General features: G+C 36.3%; 1 protein-coding gene across 4 annotated transcripts; it reads left to right on the top strand.

The window, feature by feature from the left end:
* Positions 1 to 1,024: 1,024 nt before the first annotated feature.
* LOC131166482 (RNA polymerase II transcriptional coactivator KELP) lies at positions 1,025 to 21,973 on the top strand. Of its 4 annotated transcripts, none has more exons than XM_058125083.1 (5): positions 1,025 to 1,138; positions 1,273 to 1,643; positions 12,330 to 12,435; positions 20,551 to 20,641; positions 20,894 to 21,973. In XM_058125083.1, the coding sequence occupies exons 2-5, from the start codon at positions 1,326 to 1,328 to the stop codon at positions 21,735 to 21,737; spliced, it is 1,359 nt and encodes a 452-aa protein (XP_057981066.1). In that variant the 5' UTR covers positions 1,025 to 1,138; positions 1,273 to 1,325; the 3' UTR covers positions 21,738 to 21,973. The 4 variants fall into 4 exon arrangements, with proteins under 4 accessions (XP_057981066.1, XP_057981064.1, XP_057981067.1 ...); XM_058125084.1 differs by having other exon boundaries at positions 1,077 to 1,643; positions 20,906 to 21,142; positions 21,324 to 21,973; XM_058125081.1 differs by having other exon boundaries at positions 1,025 to 1,643.
* Positions 21,974 to 23,469: the final 1,496 nt, after the last annotated feature.

Here is a 23,469-nt window from a genome sequence, read left to right as displayed (position 1 = left end):
AAGGTGTATGTAGTAGGTATGCTGATATCATTAAGGATATGTATGATGAAGTAATGACTAGTGTAAGGACTATAGATGGAAAAACTAGAGAATTTCCAATCACTATAGGTGTACATCAATGATCTGTTTTGAGTCCTTATCTTTTTGCTTTAGTGATGGACCATAGTGTATTTTTTTTGCAGATGATATTGTATTAATTGATGAAACTAGGGATAGAGTGAAGACTGAGTTAGAATTATGGATAAAAGTTTTGGAATGTAGAGACTTTATGATAAGTAGAAATAAGACAGAATATATGAAATGTAATTTTAGTAATGATAGAAGGAATATTGGAGATAAAGTTAAACTTGACGATGAAAAAATAAATAACACTTGTAGATTTCGATACCTTAGATCTATTATACAAGTTGAAGGAAATTTTGAAGATAATGTAATGCATATAGTTAAAGCAAGTTGGGTAAAATGGAAAAATGTTTCAAGTGTGATCTGTGATCGTAGAATATCCTTAAAATTAAAAGGGAAGTTTTATAGGACAACTATAAGACCAGCAATGCTATATGGATCATAATGTTGAGGGACGAAGAAACAGAATATCCAAAAAGTAAAAGTTGTCGAGATGAGAATGCTTAGATGGTTGAATGATATAATAAATAAGGAATGAACACATTTGTGGTAAGTTGGATGTAGTTTCTATAGAAGATAAGGGATGGATGATTCAGATGGTATGGAGACTTGCAACGTAGGTCACATAATGCGCTAGTAAGAAAAAGTGAATTAGTTACTGTAGGGGGTAATAGAAGGAGTAGGGGTAAACATAAAATAACTTGAGAGGAAATAGTGAGTAAATTAATCTCCCTAAATCTATCAAAAGAAATGTTTTATGATTATATAAATTAATGAAAAATAATTTATATAACTGATTCTATCTAATGGACTTGAGGCTTGATTTTGTTATTGTGGCTAGCCATTCTATTATGCTCTATGTTCTAATAATTAAAATTTAGACTGTCATATTAATTTTTTTTTTTTTTTATAAAAAAGAGAGGGTGAAAAAGAATACAAAGATTGGAGAAGAGCTCAACTCTTCTTATGCAGAGGCAAATCCAAATGGGTTTCCAGTGGGAGACTTGAAAAACAGGTGATTAGAGCTGAACTGAAAGTCTAGTTCTTCGACATTCTTGATCTTCTACTTTTTGATGATGCAATGACAACTTCCTAATCATTGTTCGTAATCCCTTCAAAATCGCCTGCCCCCATTTCTCGTTTAACCAGATGCTTTGACGATTTTCCAATCGATTCCAGCGGCCTTAGCCTTTTCCCGTCAAATGGAAATCGACCAAGAAACCAAAAGCAGAATCTCTGACACAGTTGAGGGGATTTTACTAACCGCGGATATGGACCAGGCCACAGAGTTCCAGGTCCGAACCATGGCTGCCGAGCGGCTGGGCATCGACCTCTCGAACCTTGATCACCGGCGGCTAGTCAGGCAAGTGCTCGAGTCGTTCTTGCTCTCCATGGATATTTCAGCAGATGAACAGGCGGTAGCTGATCCTAGTGTTCGAGAAGAAACTAGGGAGGTCGTGCGGGAAGAGCAAGAGGCGAAGCCTGAGGAGCTTGATAGTGACGGTGACGTTATTTGCAAGGTATGATATTTTAATTCTAGATAGTCTTTTCATTTTTAAACCAAAGAGTTGATACTATGGGAAGTACTTCTCTTGCTTTGCAAAGTAGCTGAGTAAGTGCTTTTCTTGATTTCCAAAGCAAAATTGCATTCCTTCGAAACTTTTAAAATGCAGGAAGGTTCTTGTAGATGCTGACAAGTGAGAACCCGTCTATTATTTAAGCTTTCATTTCTCATGTTTTTCCGAAGGAAGATGCAATTCATTAGAACACGGAGAAATATACTTATCCATTTTTTAATAGAACAGAATTATAAACTTGTTAACTCTTGATTTAAAATAAAATAAAATTATATATCAAACTTTTGAGCTTTTTCTTTTCGCTTAGGAAAAAAGTCTGCCCTTGGGAGGGGGGACGCGTTGATGTTTCTCACAGGAGAATAATTTCAAATATCCCATGTGTGCTTCGAAACATACTCACGCATATCACAATGGGTTGCATTTGTTTTAGTAATTCTAGGAATGTTAGTTTATGTTGCGTTCGCACTATAGATGGGAACAGCAATGGAATTAATGTTTAGGAAATCTAATAGTTTATTAAAAAAATGATAGCATTCTAAAACAAATGACCTTGTTGGCGAGTCCCTATTGGGCAACTCAATGGAGCTCTTGATTGCGTGGATGTGCTTGCATTTGGATGCATGCAAAGTGATTTGGGATTATTTCAAGCACTTATATTCCAATTATTGCACGTATCTATCAATTCCTAGAGTACTTTCAGCTAGAAATAGGGAGAGGCAAGAGTGCAACGCAATATTTTGCATAGACGAAGTGCATTTATGAGGAACTTTACGTGCAAGCAATAATAGCCAATGTATGAAAAAATAGAGAGAGACAGTCTTTTGGCTCCTTGGGGTTTGAAACTTGAGTTTCCGAATCCTTGGCGGTGTAGAGTTACCATCATCCGCAAATGTCTATTATTGCGTCCTTCGTGCTTCTTCTTGCACACATTCTTCATCCCCTAGATTTGGTACTTTGATCTCTAGCTCTGAGAAGATTGCTTTTCTTACACAAGGTGATTTTGGTTTTTCAGTAATTAGTTATAGAAGTTCTTGGGATGGTTTGATTGGTTGTGGTGGAAGTGATGGACATGGTGGAGACTCTCCTTGCAAGTGCACTCATTTTGGATGAAGAGGTCATTCAATTGAGCAGTGTTGAGATCTTCATGGTAAATTGCCATGCATTTCCAATACAGTTATAGTAGATTCCACTCGTTCGGGTTGAGCAAGTGGGGAGTAGCATAGAGGAAGAGTATTAAAAGTTCTACTAGAATCAAGCATCCCAACAAGCTTCTCTTCCCATTGCATCTCGTGCTCATATAGGTAATCCTATAGCTTGCTTCTCCTCTAGTATTTCTCCCACTAGTCCTTGGGTCATAGATTTAGCAACTATTGACTATATGACAGGTATAACCCATTTCTTTTCCACTTTCTTGTAGTACTTTGAAAGCTTCTCGTGTTACCCATGTTCATGGATCCACTACTATTACTAAGGGAATGTAGATAGTAAATCCCATGTCTTTTGTCTCTTTTTCTTTTTGTTTCGTGTATTCCTAAGTTTCCCTTCATTCTTATGTCATGTAGAAAGATTACAAAATCCATGAATTGTTAGTAACATTATTTCCTTATTTTGTTGTCATTTTTGAAGATGTGGAAGATGATCGGCAGAGGACATGAGGACTTTACTACTAGGATTCTTTTTTTAATAAAAGATTGTTCTAAGTTATTTCATGTTTTTTGTGCCTTTTGTTCTAAAATAAAGACTCAGTTTGATATGCTTTTTTGATACTTCGTAGTAATAATGCTAAGGAGTGCTTTGATACCCAATTTACTACCTATATGACCAAGTCTAGTATGATTCATTAGTCATCTTGTGCCCACACTCCACAGCAAAACGAACTTGCAGAGAGGAAATATATTTATATATATATATATATATATATATATATATATATATTCTTGAGCTCACTCATACCCTATTGTATCAAAAAAATGTCACTAAGCGTTTTGGAGTGATGTTGTGCTTAATGCCTGCACTCTGAATAACAGACTGCCCCATCCTCTATTCTTGGCTATAAAATTCCCTACTCAGTTCTCTTCTTGAATGCTCCTTTATTTTATTTGTCTCCTTGTATATTTGAGCGTGTGTCATCCTTGTCATCAGATGATCCGAAGGGTGGATAAGTTGGATCATTGTGCTATAAAATGTACTTTTCTAGGCTGCTAGTGTATCAAAAGGGATATTGCTGTTATAGTCCTAGTTTTTATCACTTTTTCGTTTTTGCCATGTTACCTTCTTTGAGTCTAGACCATACTATTTTGATTTGTTGATCCCTTCTAACCTTGATGAGCCCCTTACTTTGCGTGGCCTTTAGATTCTGGCTTATTATCTATGCCCAGCCATCCACCAGCATTTTTCATCTAGTTTGAGTCCTTTGTGTCCCCTCAATCATCCTCATCTGTAGGTGTACACATGATAGTGACTCAAGGGAGGATAGCCTTCTCTAGTGCCTACTACTCACCTTTGTTTCCTTGTCTGATGATCTTATTTCCCAAGATGTGATCTTATTACTGTAAAAAAAAGGTAAATTACCTGCATGCGACATCCAAGATCTAATTTCATTTGCTATGATTTTTTGTCACCCACAATCACTCTTTTGTTAGTGCTCTAGCTTCTGTTGCTATTCCTAAATTTGTTATTGAAGCCTTCTCTCATTTTGCGTGGAGGATTACAATGGTTGAGGAGATGCATACATTACAGGATAATGATACTTGGGGAGCTGCTGAATTGGTACCTCTTCCTCTTGCTAAGTATATGGTTGCTTGTTATTGGGTGTACAATGGTTTTGTGGCTTGTTTGAAGGCCTGCCTTGTTGCTAAGGGATATACTCAGGTGTATGGTTTGGATTATTTTGATACATTCTCCAAATTATGCCTAGTGCCAAAGTCACTGCAAGGGAAAGTTGCCAATCCCTAAAACAAACCATGAAATGTACTTTATTTGCTAGGTTATAGGTAGGCATTTTACTAGAGGTTTCTATTGTATCAATCTACCTTTGTGTGATTCCTATTGAAACATATGCTCAAGGGGGAGGGGGGTTGCAGGGTGGACGATTTCAAAGTAGATTCTCCATTCATTAAATAGAGAAGATCACCGATATTTTGTTAGCAATCACTTTTCATTGGTCTGCATCAGTTAGATGTGAAGAATGCCTTCCTATAGGCGATATAAAGGAGGAGGTCTAGAAGGAGTAACCGCTTGAGTTTGTTGCTTAGGGGAGTTAGGATTAGTTTGTTGGCTTAAGAAATCCTTGTATGGTCTAAAGTAGTCTCTAGAGCATGGTTTAATTGGTTTAGCGCTGTAGTACTTGAGTTTGGTCTTTTTGCAGTAGATCGCATTGTATTTCGTTGCCGTAGTGCTTGTGGTAGGTTTTGCTCACTTTGTATGCAGATGATATTTAGATTACTAGAGATGATGATAGTATCCACAATTTGAGCTATTTTCTACTAACTAAATTTTAGACTAAGGGTTATGGATGATGAAATACTTCTTGGGTGTAGAAGTATCTAGATCTTGTACAGGGACTATTGTCACAAAGGAAGTATGTTTTAGGCCTTTTAGATTAGATTGCACTTGTTGGGATCCAAATGTGTTGCCTAATAGCAAATTAGTGTCAAATGTGAGTGATTTGTTGGTTGTGGGAAATATCAGAGACTTGTTGGAAAGTTAACTATCTCATAGTCACTCGATCATATATATCTTTCTTAACAAGTGTTGTGAGCAAGTTTCTTGATTCTCCTAGAACAGGTCACCGGGTTGCAACCATTCATATCTTGAGATACCTTAAAGGTGCTCCTGAGAGAGGTCTATTATGAGGATTGGGGTCACAGTCATGTGTAGGGATATGTGGATGTAGATTGAGCTAGGTTTCCTTCTAACAGAAGATCCACAACTAGGTATTGGTTTTTGTTGGTGGTCACTTTGTATCTTGAAAGAGTAAGAAATAAACTATGATGCCTTGGTCAAGTGTTGGTTCAAAGTATCAGGCCATAGCCCACATTGCATGTGAGCTTATCTGGCTAAAGAACATGTTGGAAGACTTGGTTTTCCATATTCTCGCCCTATGGAGTTGATGGGTGATAATTAAGATCCTATTCATATTGCCTCCAACTCTTCCATAAGCAAATGAAACATATTGAAGTTGTCACATGGTTCAGCACAAATTTTTGCACAAGCTCAGTACAACCAGTCATATGAAGTCTAAGCTTCAACTTGCTGACTTATTCACTAAGGCCCTAGGAGATGCTTGTGTAAATCCATTTGTAACAAGCTAAGCATATGATATCAATGCTCCAACTTTGAGGGAAGGGGAGGGGGACGGGGGGAGTTTTACCCATTATATAGCATTATTGTTGCGTTATTAAGCGCGAATTACTAAGCTTAGTAAGATTACATCTTATTTTTATGTCTTGACACATATTATAAATAGAGGAGAGACTGTTATTGTGATTAGGTCTTCCAATTTACAAAATACTTCAACATTGGCCATTTTTTTAGTTGCCTCTTTCCCTCTAATCTTTCTAGAAAAGAGTGAATACCCTCTTGGCCACCATTAATCTGCTTCAAAGATGAGTAATGAACTATCAGGTTTGCACCTAGGTTCTCGTGAAGCTTGGTCAATTATAGGCACCTCTTGAACTTCTTGAGAAGGAATATTGACTTGGCTCGAAAGGGATAAATGAGATTGAAGGCACTCCTTCATCATAAAATCCTTATGGATTCTTCCTTGAAGGAACCCTAGTTGCCTATGAAACCTTCACCTCTTCTGCTGAAATGTTAGCCATCTTGATTGTGGGATACCTCAATGCCCACTGAACCTTGTTTGCTCCTTGTGACAAAAGCCCAAGGTCTTCTGCTTGCATTTCCCCCCACAATGAACATAAACTTGCTTATTTTCTGCCATCACGCCATTATCCAACACACTGTTTTAAGAATGATTCCCTTCTCCTGTGGCATCTTTTCTTACTGACACGCTTGACTCCTTGAACGATTATCACTAATGATTCCGCTGCCTTTGACATCATCGCTAGGAAGAAGAGATCTTACCAACGTGCTAAATTCTTCCCCAAATCAATGCCCACCATCACCTTCAGACCTTCTAGGATCAAAAGCAATAAATCTCTTATTTTTCCAACCATGCCCTAGATCCAAAACTTCCTTACCCTTTTTGCATGAATCACCACCCGATATCTTAAACTGCCAGCCCGAAAGCTTTGAAAACCGTTACTAAACTCCCAAGAATCAGCGAAAGCTCATCAGACAACCAGTTTGCAGCAATTGACGGTAACCTCACCCACCTGTTGTGCACCTGATTGTTTTCAAGAACAAACATAGTGAGAACCTCCCCCACTTTATCCAATCTTAGGTCTTCCCTTCAATCTAGATTGAACAAGCCCCTTGATTCATGACCTATCACAGCCATAGTGTTTAATGAGAGAGATTCAAAAGTTGAGGTAAACTTTGTTAGAGAGTGAGAAAGTTCATTGCCTTCGAATTTTATCCAACACCATTAATATGTTGGGATGTATCGACATCTCAGATTGAGAGTAACATGTGCTAGCCCTTTGACTATTTATTAATAAATGCAATGAATGCAGTTTATAGGTTTTATTTTAAGTTTTAAAGGATTGAAATGCTATTAAAAATTGTCTGACTGAGAATCGAATTGAGACTTTAAAGCAAGAGGCACTTCTTGAGGAGGCAAGGACTTTTAACAGATCTCCTTTTAAGGTTTTTTCAAGTTTCTCTATAGGTTTAAGAAATATGTTTGATGAGGTAGCTCTAGTTTCTGAAAATCTCCTAGGTAATTCCTTTTGTTGTCATTCTATACTCCATTCTTTGACTAATTCTAGATTTGGGTCTGTAATTTCTAATACTCGCAGTGAGTTTATTAATTTTGGTAATGATATCTTGCCTATGCCTATGGTTGACATTAATGAAACAAATTACCTTTTTTGCCAAATAGAATTAGGTTCTGTAGCTGGGACCTTAACCCTTGATCTATTTGGAGGTGAGAAGGATAGTTGGGACCCAGAGTAGCTTCTAGATAAGACAGGCTGTTCTGTAGTTAATCCTTTAGGCCAGGTTTTCTGGTTGCTGTTTTTTGTAAAACTTATGAAAGGAAAAAAATAGAGTGGAGAAAGAATTGGAAAAATTGGCCTCTAATATAACTATAGAAGAGGGGGGGGGGGGAGTCTAAGATGTTTGGGGCAATAAGGTGGCATGATGAAGATCTTGAGTTGGAATATTAGGGCTTTGGGGTTAGATTAAGGATATTATAGTTAAGGTTGCCCCAAATGTTTTATGCTTCAAGAGTCTAAATTGGAGTTGGTGGATGGTTTTCTTATTAGGAGCATATGGGATTCTAAATTCAAAGATTGGATTGGTTGGCATCTACTAGTACCTTGGGCGTATTGTTTTCTTTTGGGATACCAGATTTGCTAGCAAATTGGACATCCTACTTTGTTTAGATGTCATAGGAATGGATGGTGGTTTATGTCGGTCTATGGACAGAATAACCCTTGGATGAGGGGTATTTGTGAGATAAACTAGCTGCGGTTTATGGCATCTGTTCCCCCTATTGGATTTTAATGTCATCAGATCCACTAATGAGAAATTGGGAGGCTCTAAAATTACTCAAGCATGAGGGGCCTTGATACTTTTGTTAGGGAGTGTTATTTGAGGGATATTCCACTCTCGAATGCTTAATTTACATGGTTTGCTGATGGCATTTGGTCAGTGGCTACTAGGATTGGCATGTTCTTGTTTTTCACTGATTAAGAAGATGCATTTCCTACCCTAACTCAAGAAGTGCTTCCTAGAGTTATTTCTAACCGCAGCCTTTGCTGGTTTGATTACTGATTTTTACATGAACCTCTTTTCAGAAGAGGTTGAGGGAAGGGTTATGGTTGAGGGGCTTGGTTAGAGAAACCCTATGTGGAAGAGGTAAGAGCTCGGTTTTGAGATGGATAGAAACAAGGATCCTGGGTTAATATGGCATTTTGTCAAGACTTTTGGGAGTTCTTAAAGGAGACCTTTTCAAAATTTTTCTTGAATTCTTTGACTATGAAGTGGTAGGAAGGAGTATGAATTCTACTTTTATTACCCTGGTGCCCGAAAAGATCGTGCGTTAAAGTAAGGACTTTAAACCAATTAGCTTGGTAACTACTGTTCATAAGGTTTTGACCAAGCTTATCAAAGAGATTGGCAGCAGTTCTAGAGGAAACTCTCTCTTAAACTAGAGCCTTTATGGTGATACTTGATAGAAATGTCCTAGATGCTGCCTTGATATCAAATGAGGTGGCTGAAGATGCTGTTTGAAGGAATAAGAGGAGTCTAGCATTGAAATTGGACTTTGAGAAAGCATATGATAGGGTGAGCTCTTCTTGGACAATTTTGGGTATAAAAAATGGCTTGGCTTGAGGTGAAGAGGGTGTTTACCTTATGTGGTCTTTTTAGTCTTAGAGAATGGTGAGGCTATGTCTTGGTTTCGAGTGTCCAGGGTCTAAGAAAGGGAGATCCTCCTTCTCCTTTTTTTCTTTACGTGGCTGAGGCTTTGAGTAGGACTATTGATAGAGGAGTTGCTAGAGGGTTGGTGGAGTGGATTAAGGTAGGGTATGAAGATTGTTTTATATTGCACCTTTAGTTTGCACATGATACTATTCTCTTCCTTTCAGATAATATGGACTGCTTCTTTAATTTTCCGACTATCTTGCAGGCGTTTGGGCTGAAAATTAACTTGTTTAAGAGTGGTTTGGTGGGTTGGTATTAATGTGGACCTTTTCGTTAGGCTAGCTAGTTGTGCCATTTTGATTTGGCCTATTACCTAATTAGGTGTCCCCTAGCTGTTAATCCAAATGCTGACTTGGAAAAGATCGTTCTTCACTTCAGGGGTTTGAACTACTCTGATCCACACTTGTCTCTCCTCCATCTCTTTGTATTATCTTTCTCTTTTTAGAATTCTTGTGAGACTAGCGCTGAGGCTTGAGATATTAATGAGGGATTCCTTGTGGTCAAGTGGGGGTGAGGGTGAGGGTAGTAGAGATCATCTTGTAGGTTGGGGGACTGTGTAGCTCTAAAAGGGAGGAAGGCTTTGATCTTGATAATTTGGTGTCCTTAAACATTTCTTTGGTGGGAAAATGGTTATTGGGCACTCCTGTAGAACCTAATCTCTTTGGACAAGGTAATTCATAGTAAATTTGGTCTACTACAAAATGGGTGGGATGCTAAAATGGGAGTCAATATTACTTATTTGAGCCCTTGGAAGTTTATTTCTTATATTTATGATTTTTTCCTTCCTAAAGCCCAGTATACGGTAGGTAACGGGGAGCAAATTCATTTTTGGGAGAACCGTTGGGTGGGGGAGATGCCTATGGCTATTGCATTTCCTCATCCCTTACCTAATCTTCATGATACCCCAATTTCTGCTTTTCTTCTTTTGTTAGAGGATGGGCATTTCGTGGAACTTCCATTTTGGGAGAAATTTTGTGTGAGTTTAATGAGCTGACAATTTTGATGATTTTGCTCGAGTCTTTTCAAGTTTATTTGGGGAGTGATAAAAAGGTTTGGAGTTGGAAAATCTCTTGTAAATCTCTTGTAAATCGTTCTTTTCCTAGTTGACCCGTGACTTTGCTGTGGATCCTTTTGCCTTGTATCCTTTGATTTGGAAAGCTAAAGCTGACTCAAAAATAAAAATTTTTATTTGGACTGCGATGCTTGAAAGAATCAACACCAATGATTTGCTTTAGAAGAGAATGCCTAATAAGGCCTGATGTTTGTGTTCTTTGTTGGAGGAGTGGAGAGACTTGCTCAGATAATTTTGTCCACTGCCCTTTCACATTGGCTGTTCGGAATAAACTAGTTGGTGTTTTTGGTGAAAACTGGGTTTGCTCCTCCACAGAAAAGGCTTTTTGTGCTATACTGCTATTACATTTAGGGGTTTGGCAAGTGAAAAGATAGGAAAGCTTTGTGGCGATGCACTGTTTATGGCTATTATTTTTGTGTGTTTGGGTTGGAGAGGAATGCTAGAATTTTCAAAGCTGTGGGCAACTAAGAAAAAACATGTACAAAAACGTAAAATTTGCCAAAATGCGAATGTTAAGGTGGATGAGTAGTATAACATTAAAAGAAAAAGTTAAGGAATGGACATATACGCAATAAATTAGGCATTACACCTGTTGAAGACAAGATATGGGAGGGGCGCTCAGATGGTTTGGGTATTTGATACGTAACCCTAGTAGTGCACACCTGTGAAGAGGAGCGAGTTATTGTTTCCGGTATTAAAAGGGTAGAAATAGACCTAAAATAACTTGGAATTAGGTTGTCAAGAATGATTTAATAGCTCTTAAGCTAGAAGAGGAAAATGCTCTCGATCGGGTGAATTGGCGGAAAAGGATTCATGTGGCCGACCCTACCTAGTAGAACTTAAGGCTTGTGGTTGTTTTTTATCTTGTGTTGTTGTACAAATGGGTTTTTTTGCCATGATAATTTGGAATACTTGTTGCAGGATTGGTCGGCTCTGCCATTGAGTTTTCGTTTTTTACTGCAATCTTTGTAGCTAGTTTCTATTGATGTAAAGGGAGGATTTCTTATTCTCCTTGTTTTTTTTTTCTGTTATAAATTCTTTTCTCTTTCCATACAATTCTTTAAAAAAAGTACAAAATTAGTGTTAAAAAATTGTTAAAAAAATTCAAAACCAGCATGTGGGTGTAACAGCTTGTAACAGACAGCAACAGCTGGTGCTGCACCACTGACCCGATATGAATGTGAATCTGGGCACAAGCTGTCTATAGAGACAGAGAAGTCTCTTCAAAGCTGAAGGTATCTTCCTTGAAAAGATAAAATTGTGCTAAAGCAAATATAACCAATGTTAATTGAATAGACATGCTAAAAGTTTTTCAATGTTTTTCTTTCATCATGGTTTTTTATAAATTTTTGTTCAATTCGTCATATCACTTGCTACAAACCAAAATTTCGGGATTAAGAGGGAACAACACTTCATGAAGACTCCATCTGCTTCAACAGTTTTTTTTTTTTTTTAATAAATAAATGTATTTATTATTATTTTTTAAGTTCAGAATTAGAAACAATTTTCACATTTAGGCTCCATTTATGGGAGTTATATTTATTTGATCCTCACGCAAGTTAGCTGAATACTTTTGTTCCTACATGTCTAATTTATATAAAGAAGCCATTCAAGTAATTTAATAACCAATAAGCTACATGTTATCCCTTGGAAATGGGTACCAAATATTGAGTGTGCTCCCTAAATCACTCCCTTGTGGATGTTCAGGTGGCCGCAATGCCTGCCGTTTGTGTTCTGGTGCCTACACCAGTTAATGAGAGGATTGTAACTGACACTTTCATGCAGGTGTAGCTATATTGCTCTTGCGTTAGGTTAGTAGCAAAATCACATGAAGGTTATCAGCTAGTAGAACATTTTAAACTTGTTTAAACTATGCTGACTTGACAAATGACTTGTATGCTTAGAGAAAGACGCAATTCGTGCTAAATTTATTATGAGAATTCTAGCTTTATCTTCATTTCTATAATGATGTTTTGTTGCTTGAGTATTGCTATGTTCTGCTGTAGCTATCGAACAAGAGAAGTGTGGTCATCCGAGACTTCAAGGGGAGAAAAATGGTGTGGATTGGGGAATACCATGAAAAAGATGGAAAGCATGTTCCTTCTCCGAAGGGTAACTATATGATCTCTGCCTCACCTGTACCTTTCCTTTATCTACTTGCCTCTCCTCTTTCTGTTTCCCTTTTTTTTTTTCTTTCATATATCCTTTTTGTATCCTTTGCTTGTGTAAGTGTATGCATCTTTTTTTGCTGATAAGAAATAGCTGATGTCTTCTTTTATCAACCACATTGGGCCTTATGGTATTTTGGTTTGGTGTACTTGATGATTTCATTACAATTCATGAATTCTATTACTTGGTAAACTGAAAGTTTGAATAAGAGTAGTCATTACTGAGTTACTTTTTTGATTATATAAAAGAAATTGCATTAGTTCTTTACGCTTGTGGAACTACATTCTCTTGCTTCAATACTTTTTGTAAGACTTCACCTTAGTCCTCCAGTCCTCTGTGCGATGCCTTTCAAGCTTTGAAGCTGCAATGGTGCAACGACTGTTTAATGGTTTTATTATTAATGAAAATTTTAAGTTGCTGATGGTGAAGGTAGTAAAGGTAAAATAACCCCTGAGCCACATGAGTGCCCTCAGTGTAGGCACCCCTAGATTCATTCCCACCGAGGTAGTCATATTGAAAATGCATCTGTAGCAAAGCATTCTGGATCTTGTTACAATCTCGAGTAGGGAGAACGCTATTTATATCAATATCCATCCAGCCAATGAACTTCCCTGTGTGGTGAATCCATCCAGCCAATGAACTTCCCTGTGTGGTGAAATTTGTTTTTCATGCTCAAGCTAGGCAAGAAGATGTGCGAAATTTATTTTTCATGCTCATGCCAGGTAATAGATCTTAGGGGTTCATCACATATAAGAAAGTTGTATTTTCGATTTATTAGGTTTCTTGTTTAATTTTCTTCGTTACTATGCATGTTAAGCCTATAAATATACATAATTGTAAGAGAGTTTTTGGTGTTGAATAAATATGAATTGAATTGATAGTTGGGATTTCTTCCCTTGGTGAGGACATAGGGTCCTGCATCAACTTGGTAGCAGAGCAGGTTGGACTGATTGCAGAACCATTATGCCATAGTTGCAATCATCGTTATCCCTGCTGTTCCATGACTGAATCCTCTCCCCAACCAAGGCCAGTCTGCTATTATACCACAAGGTCATAATTTCACCGTCACTGCCAGCTGTGCCAATCTCCCACAAATCGAGCATCTTCCATAAATTGAGCACAAATCCCTACAGTCACAAGCCACTTGAAGTCAACCTCTTAAGACACTTCTTTTCATAGCATTCAAAGCCCCCCGTGTTTTCCCCTCATTCCCTGCACATTTTTTGCCCTACAGTTGCACCTCAGCTGTAACCAGACTGCTCTTGAGGAAGGGGAACTGCAAAAGGGTTAAAGAGTTTTCACCCCATAACCCTTTAATATCCCGTCCATTCCTACTACCTTGCCAACTTAGCCCCTGTTTGAAACTACTTAAAAAATAAGTACTTGCTGCAATAAGTACTTGTATAAAAAAGTAATGTTTGGCTTGCACCTAAATAAATACTTATTGCCCAAAGTACTTTTTCAAAACCACTTTTTTGGAGCAAAAAATAAGTACTTTTTTAGGAGTATTAAGGGATTATTTCTGACTATTTACAAGTAGCTACTATTCATAGGTGGTGGCAAATTTGTAAATATAAACAATAAGAGTTAGAGACAAATTACAAGAATATTATTAGACTGATAAATTAATACTAATATTTTTTTTTAAATTAGAAAATAATAATCATATATTGTTTTATTTAATAGAAAATGTTAAAAATATCAATTAAAAATGTTCAACTAACATAAATATAAATTATTTTGTTAATTAGAAAAATTTTAAAATATTAATTAAAAATTTTAATTTTAAAATTGTAATTAAAAATTTAAATAATTTGTTTATTAGACAATATTTAAAATTTTAATTGAAAATGTAATTATTTAAGATTTTATTTAGACAATATTAGAAAGGTCAATTAAAAGTGTTAAATAGAATAACTATTTGTTAATTTTTTAATTATGAAATATTAAAAAATGTTAATTACAAATATTCATTAGAAAATTTAATAAATTTTAATTAATATTTAATTAAGAAATATATATAATTTTTTATTAAATGTGTTAATTAGAAATATTAATTAATTAAAATGTCAATTAAAAAAGTTAGGGTAAAAGACACTAACTTCCCCTGAGGTTTGGAGAAAAGACATGGACTTCCTTTGAGATTTCAAAAATCTTAAGGACCTTTCTTGATATTTCAAAAATTTCATAAACCTCTCTTGAGATTTGTCAAAGAGACACTAAACTTTGTATATATTTGGCTAAAAAACAAGTTTTTTTTTTGGTAGGATATAAGTGTCCCAAAAATCAAACATTCAGGAAGGTCTGTGGGATATTTGAAACCTCAGGGAGGTCTTTGCCTTTTTGCGAAACCTTAGGTTTCTTTTGTCCAAAATGCTAATTAATATAAATATTAATTAATTTGTTTAAATATAAATATAAAATGGCAAATATTAATTAAAAATGTTGGCATAATTTAATAATTATATATTAATTTTTATGCATTATAATATATTAGTTATATCTTGAAATATAATAACATTATCTCATGATAAATATGTGTATTCACGCAATATTTATAGTAGAAGCTAGTATTCAAACAATACTCATAATCAACACTTAATATACAACCAAATAGCCCTTATGACTTCAACTTTTTTCCAATTCAGTACTCATTATTAGTATTTTTCTAGATTAGTGCCCTTTTTTCAGAAAAGTACTTTTTCAAAAGCCGTCACAAAGTACAAATGATCCCTTAAATAAGACCCTAGCTATATCCTGAGGCCTCTTGACTCAAATAGTTGAACCCTCAACCTAGAACCTTATCCCTAACCCACGCCCCTCTAACCAGTATCCTATTCCTAAGTCCAGATCCTTACACCACCCTAAAGCCCAACTGCTCACTACCACATTACATCCTAGCAAGCTTAGACCAATAGGCTCCAGCTGCTACCACATTACATCCCAAATCCGAGTAGTCGCTTCCAAATTGTTTTGGCTATTGCAAAGACATGTGACATTGGTTCCCAAATCCGAGTAGTCACTTCTAAATTGTTTTGGCTATCTCAGAGGCCTGTGGCGGTAGTTCCCAAATTTGAGTTGTCACTTCCAAGTTGTTTCGACTGTCTTAGAGGCATGTGACATTAGTTCCCAAATTTGAGCAGTCGTTTTCAAAATTGTTATGATTTATCTACCTTAGTGGTATGTGGCATTGTTTCCAAACCCGTGATAGTGATCTTTTCATAAATTAAGACAATTTACACCTTACTCTGTAAGCATGTTGAGTTGACCTAGATTTCATGCATCTTTGTAAATCCATATATTTTCTTTTGTTATATAAAATTAGGTCTAAAATTTGTGGCTTGTCTTTATAGATTTCTTAGTGTAGGATGCCAAGAGACAGGTCTTTTTGTCATCCTAAGTATCAAACCTATAAAAGGGGCAGCTGTAGACACCTCATTTGGTCTGGGGCTTATATAACACAAAATTGGGTAAAATTTATTAATACAATAAAGTGAGAAAATACAGGGAAAAAAAAAATATAAGGAAAATGAAGTTTTTACATTGAAATTTAAAAAAAATAGAAAAGGAAAAAATGAAATTAAAAAATGGCAGGCTAGCATCTTTAGCTTCAAATCTGCAAGCACAAAAAGGAAAAGGAATTAGACATTTGGGATTGCACAATTAATATGTGGGTAAAATGCGAGTTTAATGCAAGCATAATTTGAGCTATCAATTTAAATTGGATTGATTAAAGGCTGTCAGAATTGATTGAATTGGATCCATCAAGCCTATAAATAGTGAGCTTCAGAAGGAGGACACACATAGGGATTGAGGTACAAAGAGTAAGTTGTTCATTGAAAGTTTCTTTTTGAGGAAAAATTGTGAGGTGTAAGAAGAGAAGTTTGAAGATTTGGAGTTGAGAAGAAGAAAAAAATTCAGAGGCTTGAATTGTGGAAATAGTGAAGAAGTAGCAATGGAAGAGTTCGAGAAGGCTCGGGTAAAGGAAAGAAAGTTGCAGATTGTAGAATTCAGGAACAGAGGTTGGTATCTTTAAATTCTATATTAGTCTTGTTTAAGTTTCTGGCATGTTGAATGTTAAACTTAAAATTTTGTAATTTGAGTTTAGGTTTGAACAAATTTGGAATCAAGTAATCTAGAAAATTTCTTGGAATGTTCCAAACAAAACCCGAACATTTGAATTGAATGTCCATACCCATATCCAAATCCAATAACCCTGGATTTGAATGCCCTAGATCCAACCTGGATTTGGGCCGAATTGACCCGAATCCTATTTAGCTGACCCGAAGACCCAAGACCTAGGTCCAACTTTGACCTAGCTCCATTGACCTTTGAACCCAACCCAACAGCCTATACCAACCATTCAACCCAAACCTAACTTAGCTTAGCCCAAAGCCCATTTAGCTTAACCTAACTAAACTCAACCCAAAGCCTAGCTGAACCAGTCCAATTCTAAAACTACCCTAAACACTCAACCTGGGCTTAGCCCAAAATCCCTATAGCTAAACAAGCTCACCCAAATCCTAGACTCCATATGCTCACAGCCCAATTGGGCTAGCCTGAGCCCAAGTCCCCAAACCCATTATGAAACCTGAAACCATACCCAAAATCAGCCCCAACCAGCTTGGGCCCAAAAACCAAAGCTCAACTTGCCTAGGCTTGATCCTAAACCTACCCTTATCCGAGGCCCAATCCACCCAATTTACTTAAGCCCAAACCCTCAAGCCTAATTAAACACCTGTTTCAACCCAATCAACACCTTCACCAAACCTAACCCTAGTAAGCTTAACCTAGCTCAAGCCCCTCCTAAACCTATTTGGTAGAATACCCGAGAAATTTATCAAACTGAAGCAAAAAAAGGAAAATAAGAAACAGGGAGGAAGGGGATTTACCTTAGGGTTCGGGTCTGTGCTTGGGAAACTAGGATCGATTGGCAAAGAGCATGAAACTCTCTGCCACTGAACTTCATTCGAGTATCTGCAAAAGAAAGAGAGAGAGAGAGAGAGAGAGAGAGAGAGAGAGAGGAGATTTGAGAGAGAATGAGATTAAGAGAAAGAGAGATCTGAGAAGAAGAGAGAAAGAGAGAACAAAAATCAAAAGAGGTGGTGTCTTACCCTAGCTCCGTTGTGCGTGGCAGGGACCATCGGAGGAGACGACATCCATGCAGGCCAGCAGTTGAGAGATAAACACAGAGGCTAAGAGAGACGACACAGATATTAAGAGAGACGAGTGGGCTAAGAGAGAGAGAGAGAGAGAGATCAAGAAAAGAACGGAAGAAAACAGAAAACAAGTGAAAAAGTGAGAGACAGAAAACAGAGAGAAAAAGAGAGGAAAGAGAGAGAGATTCGGGGAGAAAGGGAAGAGAGAGAGCGAAGGAAGAAAAGAAAAGAGAGAAAAAAAGAGTTTTTATATAAATACAAGTGGGACACATGTCACTGTATGGACGACGACACGTGGTACAAGTGTACAACCAGGGCTGTATATTAGGAAAGCGACGTGGCGCAATCCTGATCGTCCAATGTGTGTTTTCTTTAGACGTCCGGATTGCTGTCACGTTCGAGATTCGCGTCAAATTCCTTGAATGAACCATGTTCTGCCACATGGCGGATGACATCATGTTGATGTCACCTTGTTGCTGAGAATTCAAAAAAAAAAATAAAAATAAAAAATTGACATGTGGTCAACCACCTTGACCCAACCGGTCAACTCAGTTTGACCTAGTTCAAATCAGTTGAACCGGTTTGACCTGTCCTGAACCGCTGGTTTATTTGTTTAATTTTTAAAATAAATTTTTAATTTTTAAAAATTGGAAAAAATAGTAAACAAATCAGGAAAAATCAAGAAAAAATATTAAAAAATCAGAAAAAATAAACAAAATTATTTGAGTTATTTTGACTTGGATAAAAAAAATAGAAAAATAAAAATATAAAAAATGAATTAATTTTTTTTAAAAAAATCCCAAAAAACTACCTAAAAATGTTGGAAAATTTAAGAAAATTCTAAAAAATTTTGGAAAAATATGGGAATGTTTCAAGGACTCTTTTTGATCAAATTCAATGAATTTATTTAATTATGATCTGTATATATTCTATTTTTGTGTGTGTGTATCCGAATGATTAAACAAAGGGTAAAGATATATTTTAGATCTCACCCATATTAGTTCTGAAGGGGGGGGGGGGGGTTATCTAATAAGATCCCTCATTTGGAGATCTTATTAGACATTCTTAAATCACACCTTATTTCACATTTTATTTTTAAAATTTTAGTATTTATTTATTTTGTAAAAGTAGTTAATTAAAAGACCATTAGATTCAGGTTAGGGATAATTCATGATTAATTAGGTATCGTTCGTAAAACGGGTGTGTAGGAGGTGCTAGTATCTTCTCTTTGCATAATTGAACTCTTGATCCCAATTCTAGTAAATGTAGACCGAGAGTACTAGTTTCTTGGACTTAGTTTTAGTCTAGTGATCAATCAACGAGTAGTAATTAGGTGAACTAACTGCACCTAGGTGAATAATAGGTTAGTGGCGACTCCATCGAACTTTCAATATTATTATTCCACACCATTTCAGACCTTTCATCGGGAGTTGCGACAATTAGGATTCCTAATTTTGTTTTATGGGTTATCAGACATGTTTGGCCTATAGATATATATGATTAGGAATTGAATAATATGAATGAATTGATTGTTGGGATTTATTCCCTTATTTGGTGAGGACTTAGGGTCCCACATCAGCTATCCTTCTGGACTTCTTAGGCATTCAAGATTGGAAAACCTTCCAACTGGCTGCTTGGAATTAGTTCTGTAATTGTGGTCTTAAATTTAAGTACCCACTATTATTAAGTTAGAATGTTTGGTTTCTATATTTTGCATTCCTTGAGAGGGAGGTAGGGAGAGAGAGAGATGGGGTGAGGCGTTGGTGCTGTCTCCTTTAAGCAGCATTTAATCTATCATTATTTTAGTCAGTCATTGGAAGGACTTAGGTATATTGTACCTTCTGGGGCAAGTAAAGATCCTGTGGGGCTGAGTATCTATACTGCTTGATCGATAAAGTTTTATTTCAATGATCTTTCTTATTTATTTTCCCTTACTTTAGCCCATTCGTCATAAAGTGTAGAAAGAGATAAACTTGCAATGATATTTTTAATGCAAGATTTACTTTCAGTCCGATAATAGATACAAATTCAATAGCAAGATTCAGTGTATGGTTACTTCAGGGATTGATTACATGAATCATTTGAGTATATTCTTTCCCTTTACTTTTCAGTTTCTTGATGGCCCTGCCTTCTTGGATTATTCTAGTTCTAAAGAGGTGCTGCCATTTTTTACCTTGTCCATCCAAGAGACAAAAAATGGTCAGGATCCCTTTCAACTGAGATAGTGCATTTATATGTTGCATTGGATATCTGGTTCTTGTAATTATTTTGTGGACTTGTCTGCAATGTACTGAGATAGTGCATTTATATGTTGCATCGGATATCTGGTTCTTGTAATTATTTTGTGGACCTGTCTGCAATGTAGTATATTGATTGTTTGATATTAAATATCTGTAGGCAAAAAGAAAAATATCCTCTCTCTCTCACTCCCCCCAAAATAAAAAATAATGAAAGAACCCACACACACATGCTGCGTTTGGGAGCATAGATTTTGTACCTTGGATTTGGATTTGGGTGGATTTGGACAAATTTTAATACAATTTTATATTATATTTTATCCAAATCCAATGCAAATTCAATCCAAGGTCTCTCCAAACATGGGGACAGTGTATTTCTTTCATTGTCTTCAACCCCTTGGTCCACTTTTATCTATTAATCATGTTGTTATCTCTGTGCGTAAGGTTCAAATTTGTTTTCAACCTCTGTTACTACTTTGCTTGCTCCCTGCTTCCTTTGTGAATCATGGTAGGTGGTTGATTTTTTATTGCCATGAATTCTTTTTCATCATGCATAATGTATTATGGTGCTAATTACTTCTATTACTATGCTCTGCCATGAATTCTTTTTCATCATGCATAATGTATTACGGTGCTAATTACTTCTATTACTATGCTCCTAGGCATTAGTTTGACAGCTGAACAATGGTTAGCTTTTAGGAAGAGTGTCCCAGCAATTGAAGCAGCAATTATGAAAATTGAAACAAGAACAAGGTGAGTTCAGTGTTGACATATGGAATCTTTTCAATCCAGGTTTCTTCATATACTGCCACCAAAATAGAAAACTTTTGTTGGGCTGAAATGGAGAATTTCTTAGTGCTGTAAATCCAAGTTAGTGGGCGTGTTTCACTTTCACATATTAATCCAAATATCACCTCTGCAACACCACCATGGTGTGACTTTAATTCTAGCACCCAATTTAGCTTGTCCATCTACTGCTTTGGACCATCTAATCAATGTACGTAGATGTGAGTTCAGGGGAAACCAAAATGATGATATGCCAAATTCATTGATTGACTCTACTTCTCTTGGACTTGTTCGTATCAAGACCACTCGTCTAGATGTGAAGAATTATCAGTGTTGGGCGCAGCAGATGGAAAGCTTCCTAAATCAATTGAAGATTGCATATGTTCTAACCGATTCGTGCCCAAGCAGTAATCTAAGCCCAGGAGCAAGTAATGAGGAAATTGCTCAGGCCAAGGCTCCTGTACAAAGGTGGGTTGATGATGACTACATTTGTCATCACATCATTTTGAACTCCCTTTCTGATGATCTTTATGATCAGTACTCACAGAAAACTATGAGTGCCAAGGAGCTCTGGGAAGAGCTAAAGTTGGTTTATTTTTCAGAGCATGAAACAAAGAGATCACAAGTTAAAAAGTACATTGAATTTCAGATGGTTGATGGAGACTCGATTCTCGAGCAAGTTCAAGAATTTAATAAGATTGCTGATTCGATTGTCGCTGCTGGAATGTCCATTGAGGAGAATTTTCATGTTAGCGTCATCATCTCCAAGCTCCCCCCATCTTGGAAGGATTGTCGTTTGAGATTGACAGGTGAAGAGTATCTCCCTTTTTGGATGTTGATGGAATGCTTAAGGGCTGAGGAAGAGGCTCGCAACAAAGACAGGAGCGGGGAGCCTACTACGAGTGCTCATGTTCATCCAGCTAGAAAAATTGTACCAAAGATGAGAAACCCAATGCAGCCAGTCATGCCTGGGAATAAGCGGGAGTTGGAGAAGGATAGCAAGGCCATAGTCTGCTATACTTGTGGCAAAAGGGGCCACATATCCAGATACTGTAACAGCTAGGAAATTTGAGAATTGAGTCGAGGAGAATAGAGATGAATACAATGCACAACTATACCTGTAACTACAGACGGTGCCATGTCTGGATGAATTGCAGTGTAGTTGTCAATGAATTTGTGTAGTTTTCTTTTCCTCATTATTATTATGAATAGAGGGCAGCAAAGCTCCTGTGGACTCATTTAAAGGCTCAAATGTAAGCTCGCATTTATTTGATATAATTAAAAAATATATTTTCTTAAGTTATCACAAATTAATATTTTTATTTATCTTTTAAATTCTTTTCAGAATGCAATAGACAAACAATATAAAAATATTACATTAAGAGTTGCAAATGAAAAAAATTAAACTTGACTCGTCTCATTAATAAGACGAACACGAATAAGATCGAATATAATCAATTTAATGAATGAGTGAAACTCAAACTCAATTTGAAACTCCTTTTATTAAGAAAAAATATGTTGAAGGTTAACTCAGTTTGTCGTAGCCTAGCCTGGTCCTGTAACATCCCATGCCTACTAAGGTACTCTTCCTCTTTAGAGTATCATCCCTTCATCTCTCTCTCTCACTCTCTCTCTCTCTCTCTCTCTCTCTCTCTGAGTGTATGCGTTTTTCTTAGTCTTCTTTTGGACACGCATGCATGGATACGACGACATAATCATATTCGGGTTCAAATGAAATTATTATTGCTAAGCAATTAGAAATAGAATAGAATTAGGTAAATATCACTTTCTATTCATGTTTTTCATTTAATTTTTATTTTTCTTAATTCTCATATTTTGTCAACCAAACTTGACGCATCTTTTTTGTTTACTAATTGACTACTAAATATGGCTTGATTTTTCAGCTCATTCTTGTCCTCAATTTAATATAAATAACTAAATATAAATTGACAAAAAAAAAAAAAAAAAAGAAAAAGAGTTGGAGCACAGCAAATAGAGATTGGGCTAAAATTCAATTCTTGAATTTGAATTTGGGATGATTTAGATGAAGTCTTATAAAATTATACTAGGTTCTAATTAAACTTGTACCATTCTGCATAAGTGAAATTTAAACTTTCAAAACAGAATTTAATATAATTTTATATTATATTTAATTTAAAATAAATAAAAATTTAAATTCAAAGAATTTTAAACTACTGTCAATGACAGAGTTATGTGGCAACGTCCCAGATGATGGAATTAATTAGCCTCTTCAAAGTTTATTTATTTATTTTTTGGTGTTCAGAGCGAGCCACAGGTTGTCCAAACATGCCCTGAAATAGTTTATTAGTATTATACTCTGCATCTCTGATTTTATTAATGAGGTTCTGAACACCTCCATGGCCATATATATAATAAGAGTGTGAGAAAGAGATCCGGATGAGAAGAGAAAGGAATAATATATATTTTTTAAAGAAGAAGGCGGCAGGAAACGTGCTCACCAAACCTCCTGGCCATGCAGTGACCGATGAATAATTTAATTGTGTGATATTTTAAGGTGAGAGGTAGTAGTACTGGACCGGCTGTACGTGCAGGGTATCCTGTTTCGGCGGTCAACTCGACTCCCTTAGCTTTTTCCCCTTTTATTATTAAAAAAAAATAAAATATTAAATAATACCCTTACTAAGAAAAAATTTCCCAAACTAATGCTCACGTAATCTTTCAGTTTGGTGCTGCAAATTTTAAAGACCAAGCGAATGAGAAACTGACGCGTGGCAAAGCAAATCTCGCAGCACCAAACTGCGAGATTTAAATGG

The sequence above is a fragment of the Malania oleifera genome, chromosome 10 (assembly GCF_029873635.1).
Source record: "Malania oleifera isolate guangnan ecotype guangnan chromosome 10, ASM2987363v1, whole genome shotgun sequence".
Lineage (NCBI taxonomy): Eukaryota > Viridiplantae > Streptophyta > Magnoliopsida > Santalales > Ximeniaceae > Malania > Malania oleifera.
The sequence above is the reverse complement of the archived record's forward strand: the minus strand, read 5'-3'. Positions and strand labels throughout refer to the sequence as shown.

Bases quoted from the DNA above. Each gene is read 5' to 3' on its own strand.
- LOC131166482 (XM_058125083.1), top strand. From the start codon at position 1,326: ATGGAAATCGACCAAGAAACCAAAAGCAGAATCTCTGACACAGTTGAG. The intron at 1,644-12,329 runs GTATGATATTTT...GTTCTGCTGTAG, and splicing joins ACGGTGACGTTATTTGCAAG to CTATCGAACAAGAGAAGTGT. The intron at 12,436-20,550 runs GTAACTATATGA...CTATGCTCCTAG, and splicing joins GCATGTTCCTTCTCCGAAGG to GCATTAGTTTGACAGCTGAA.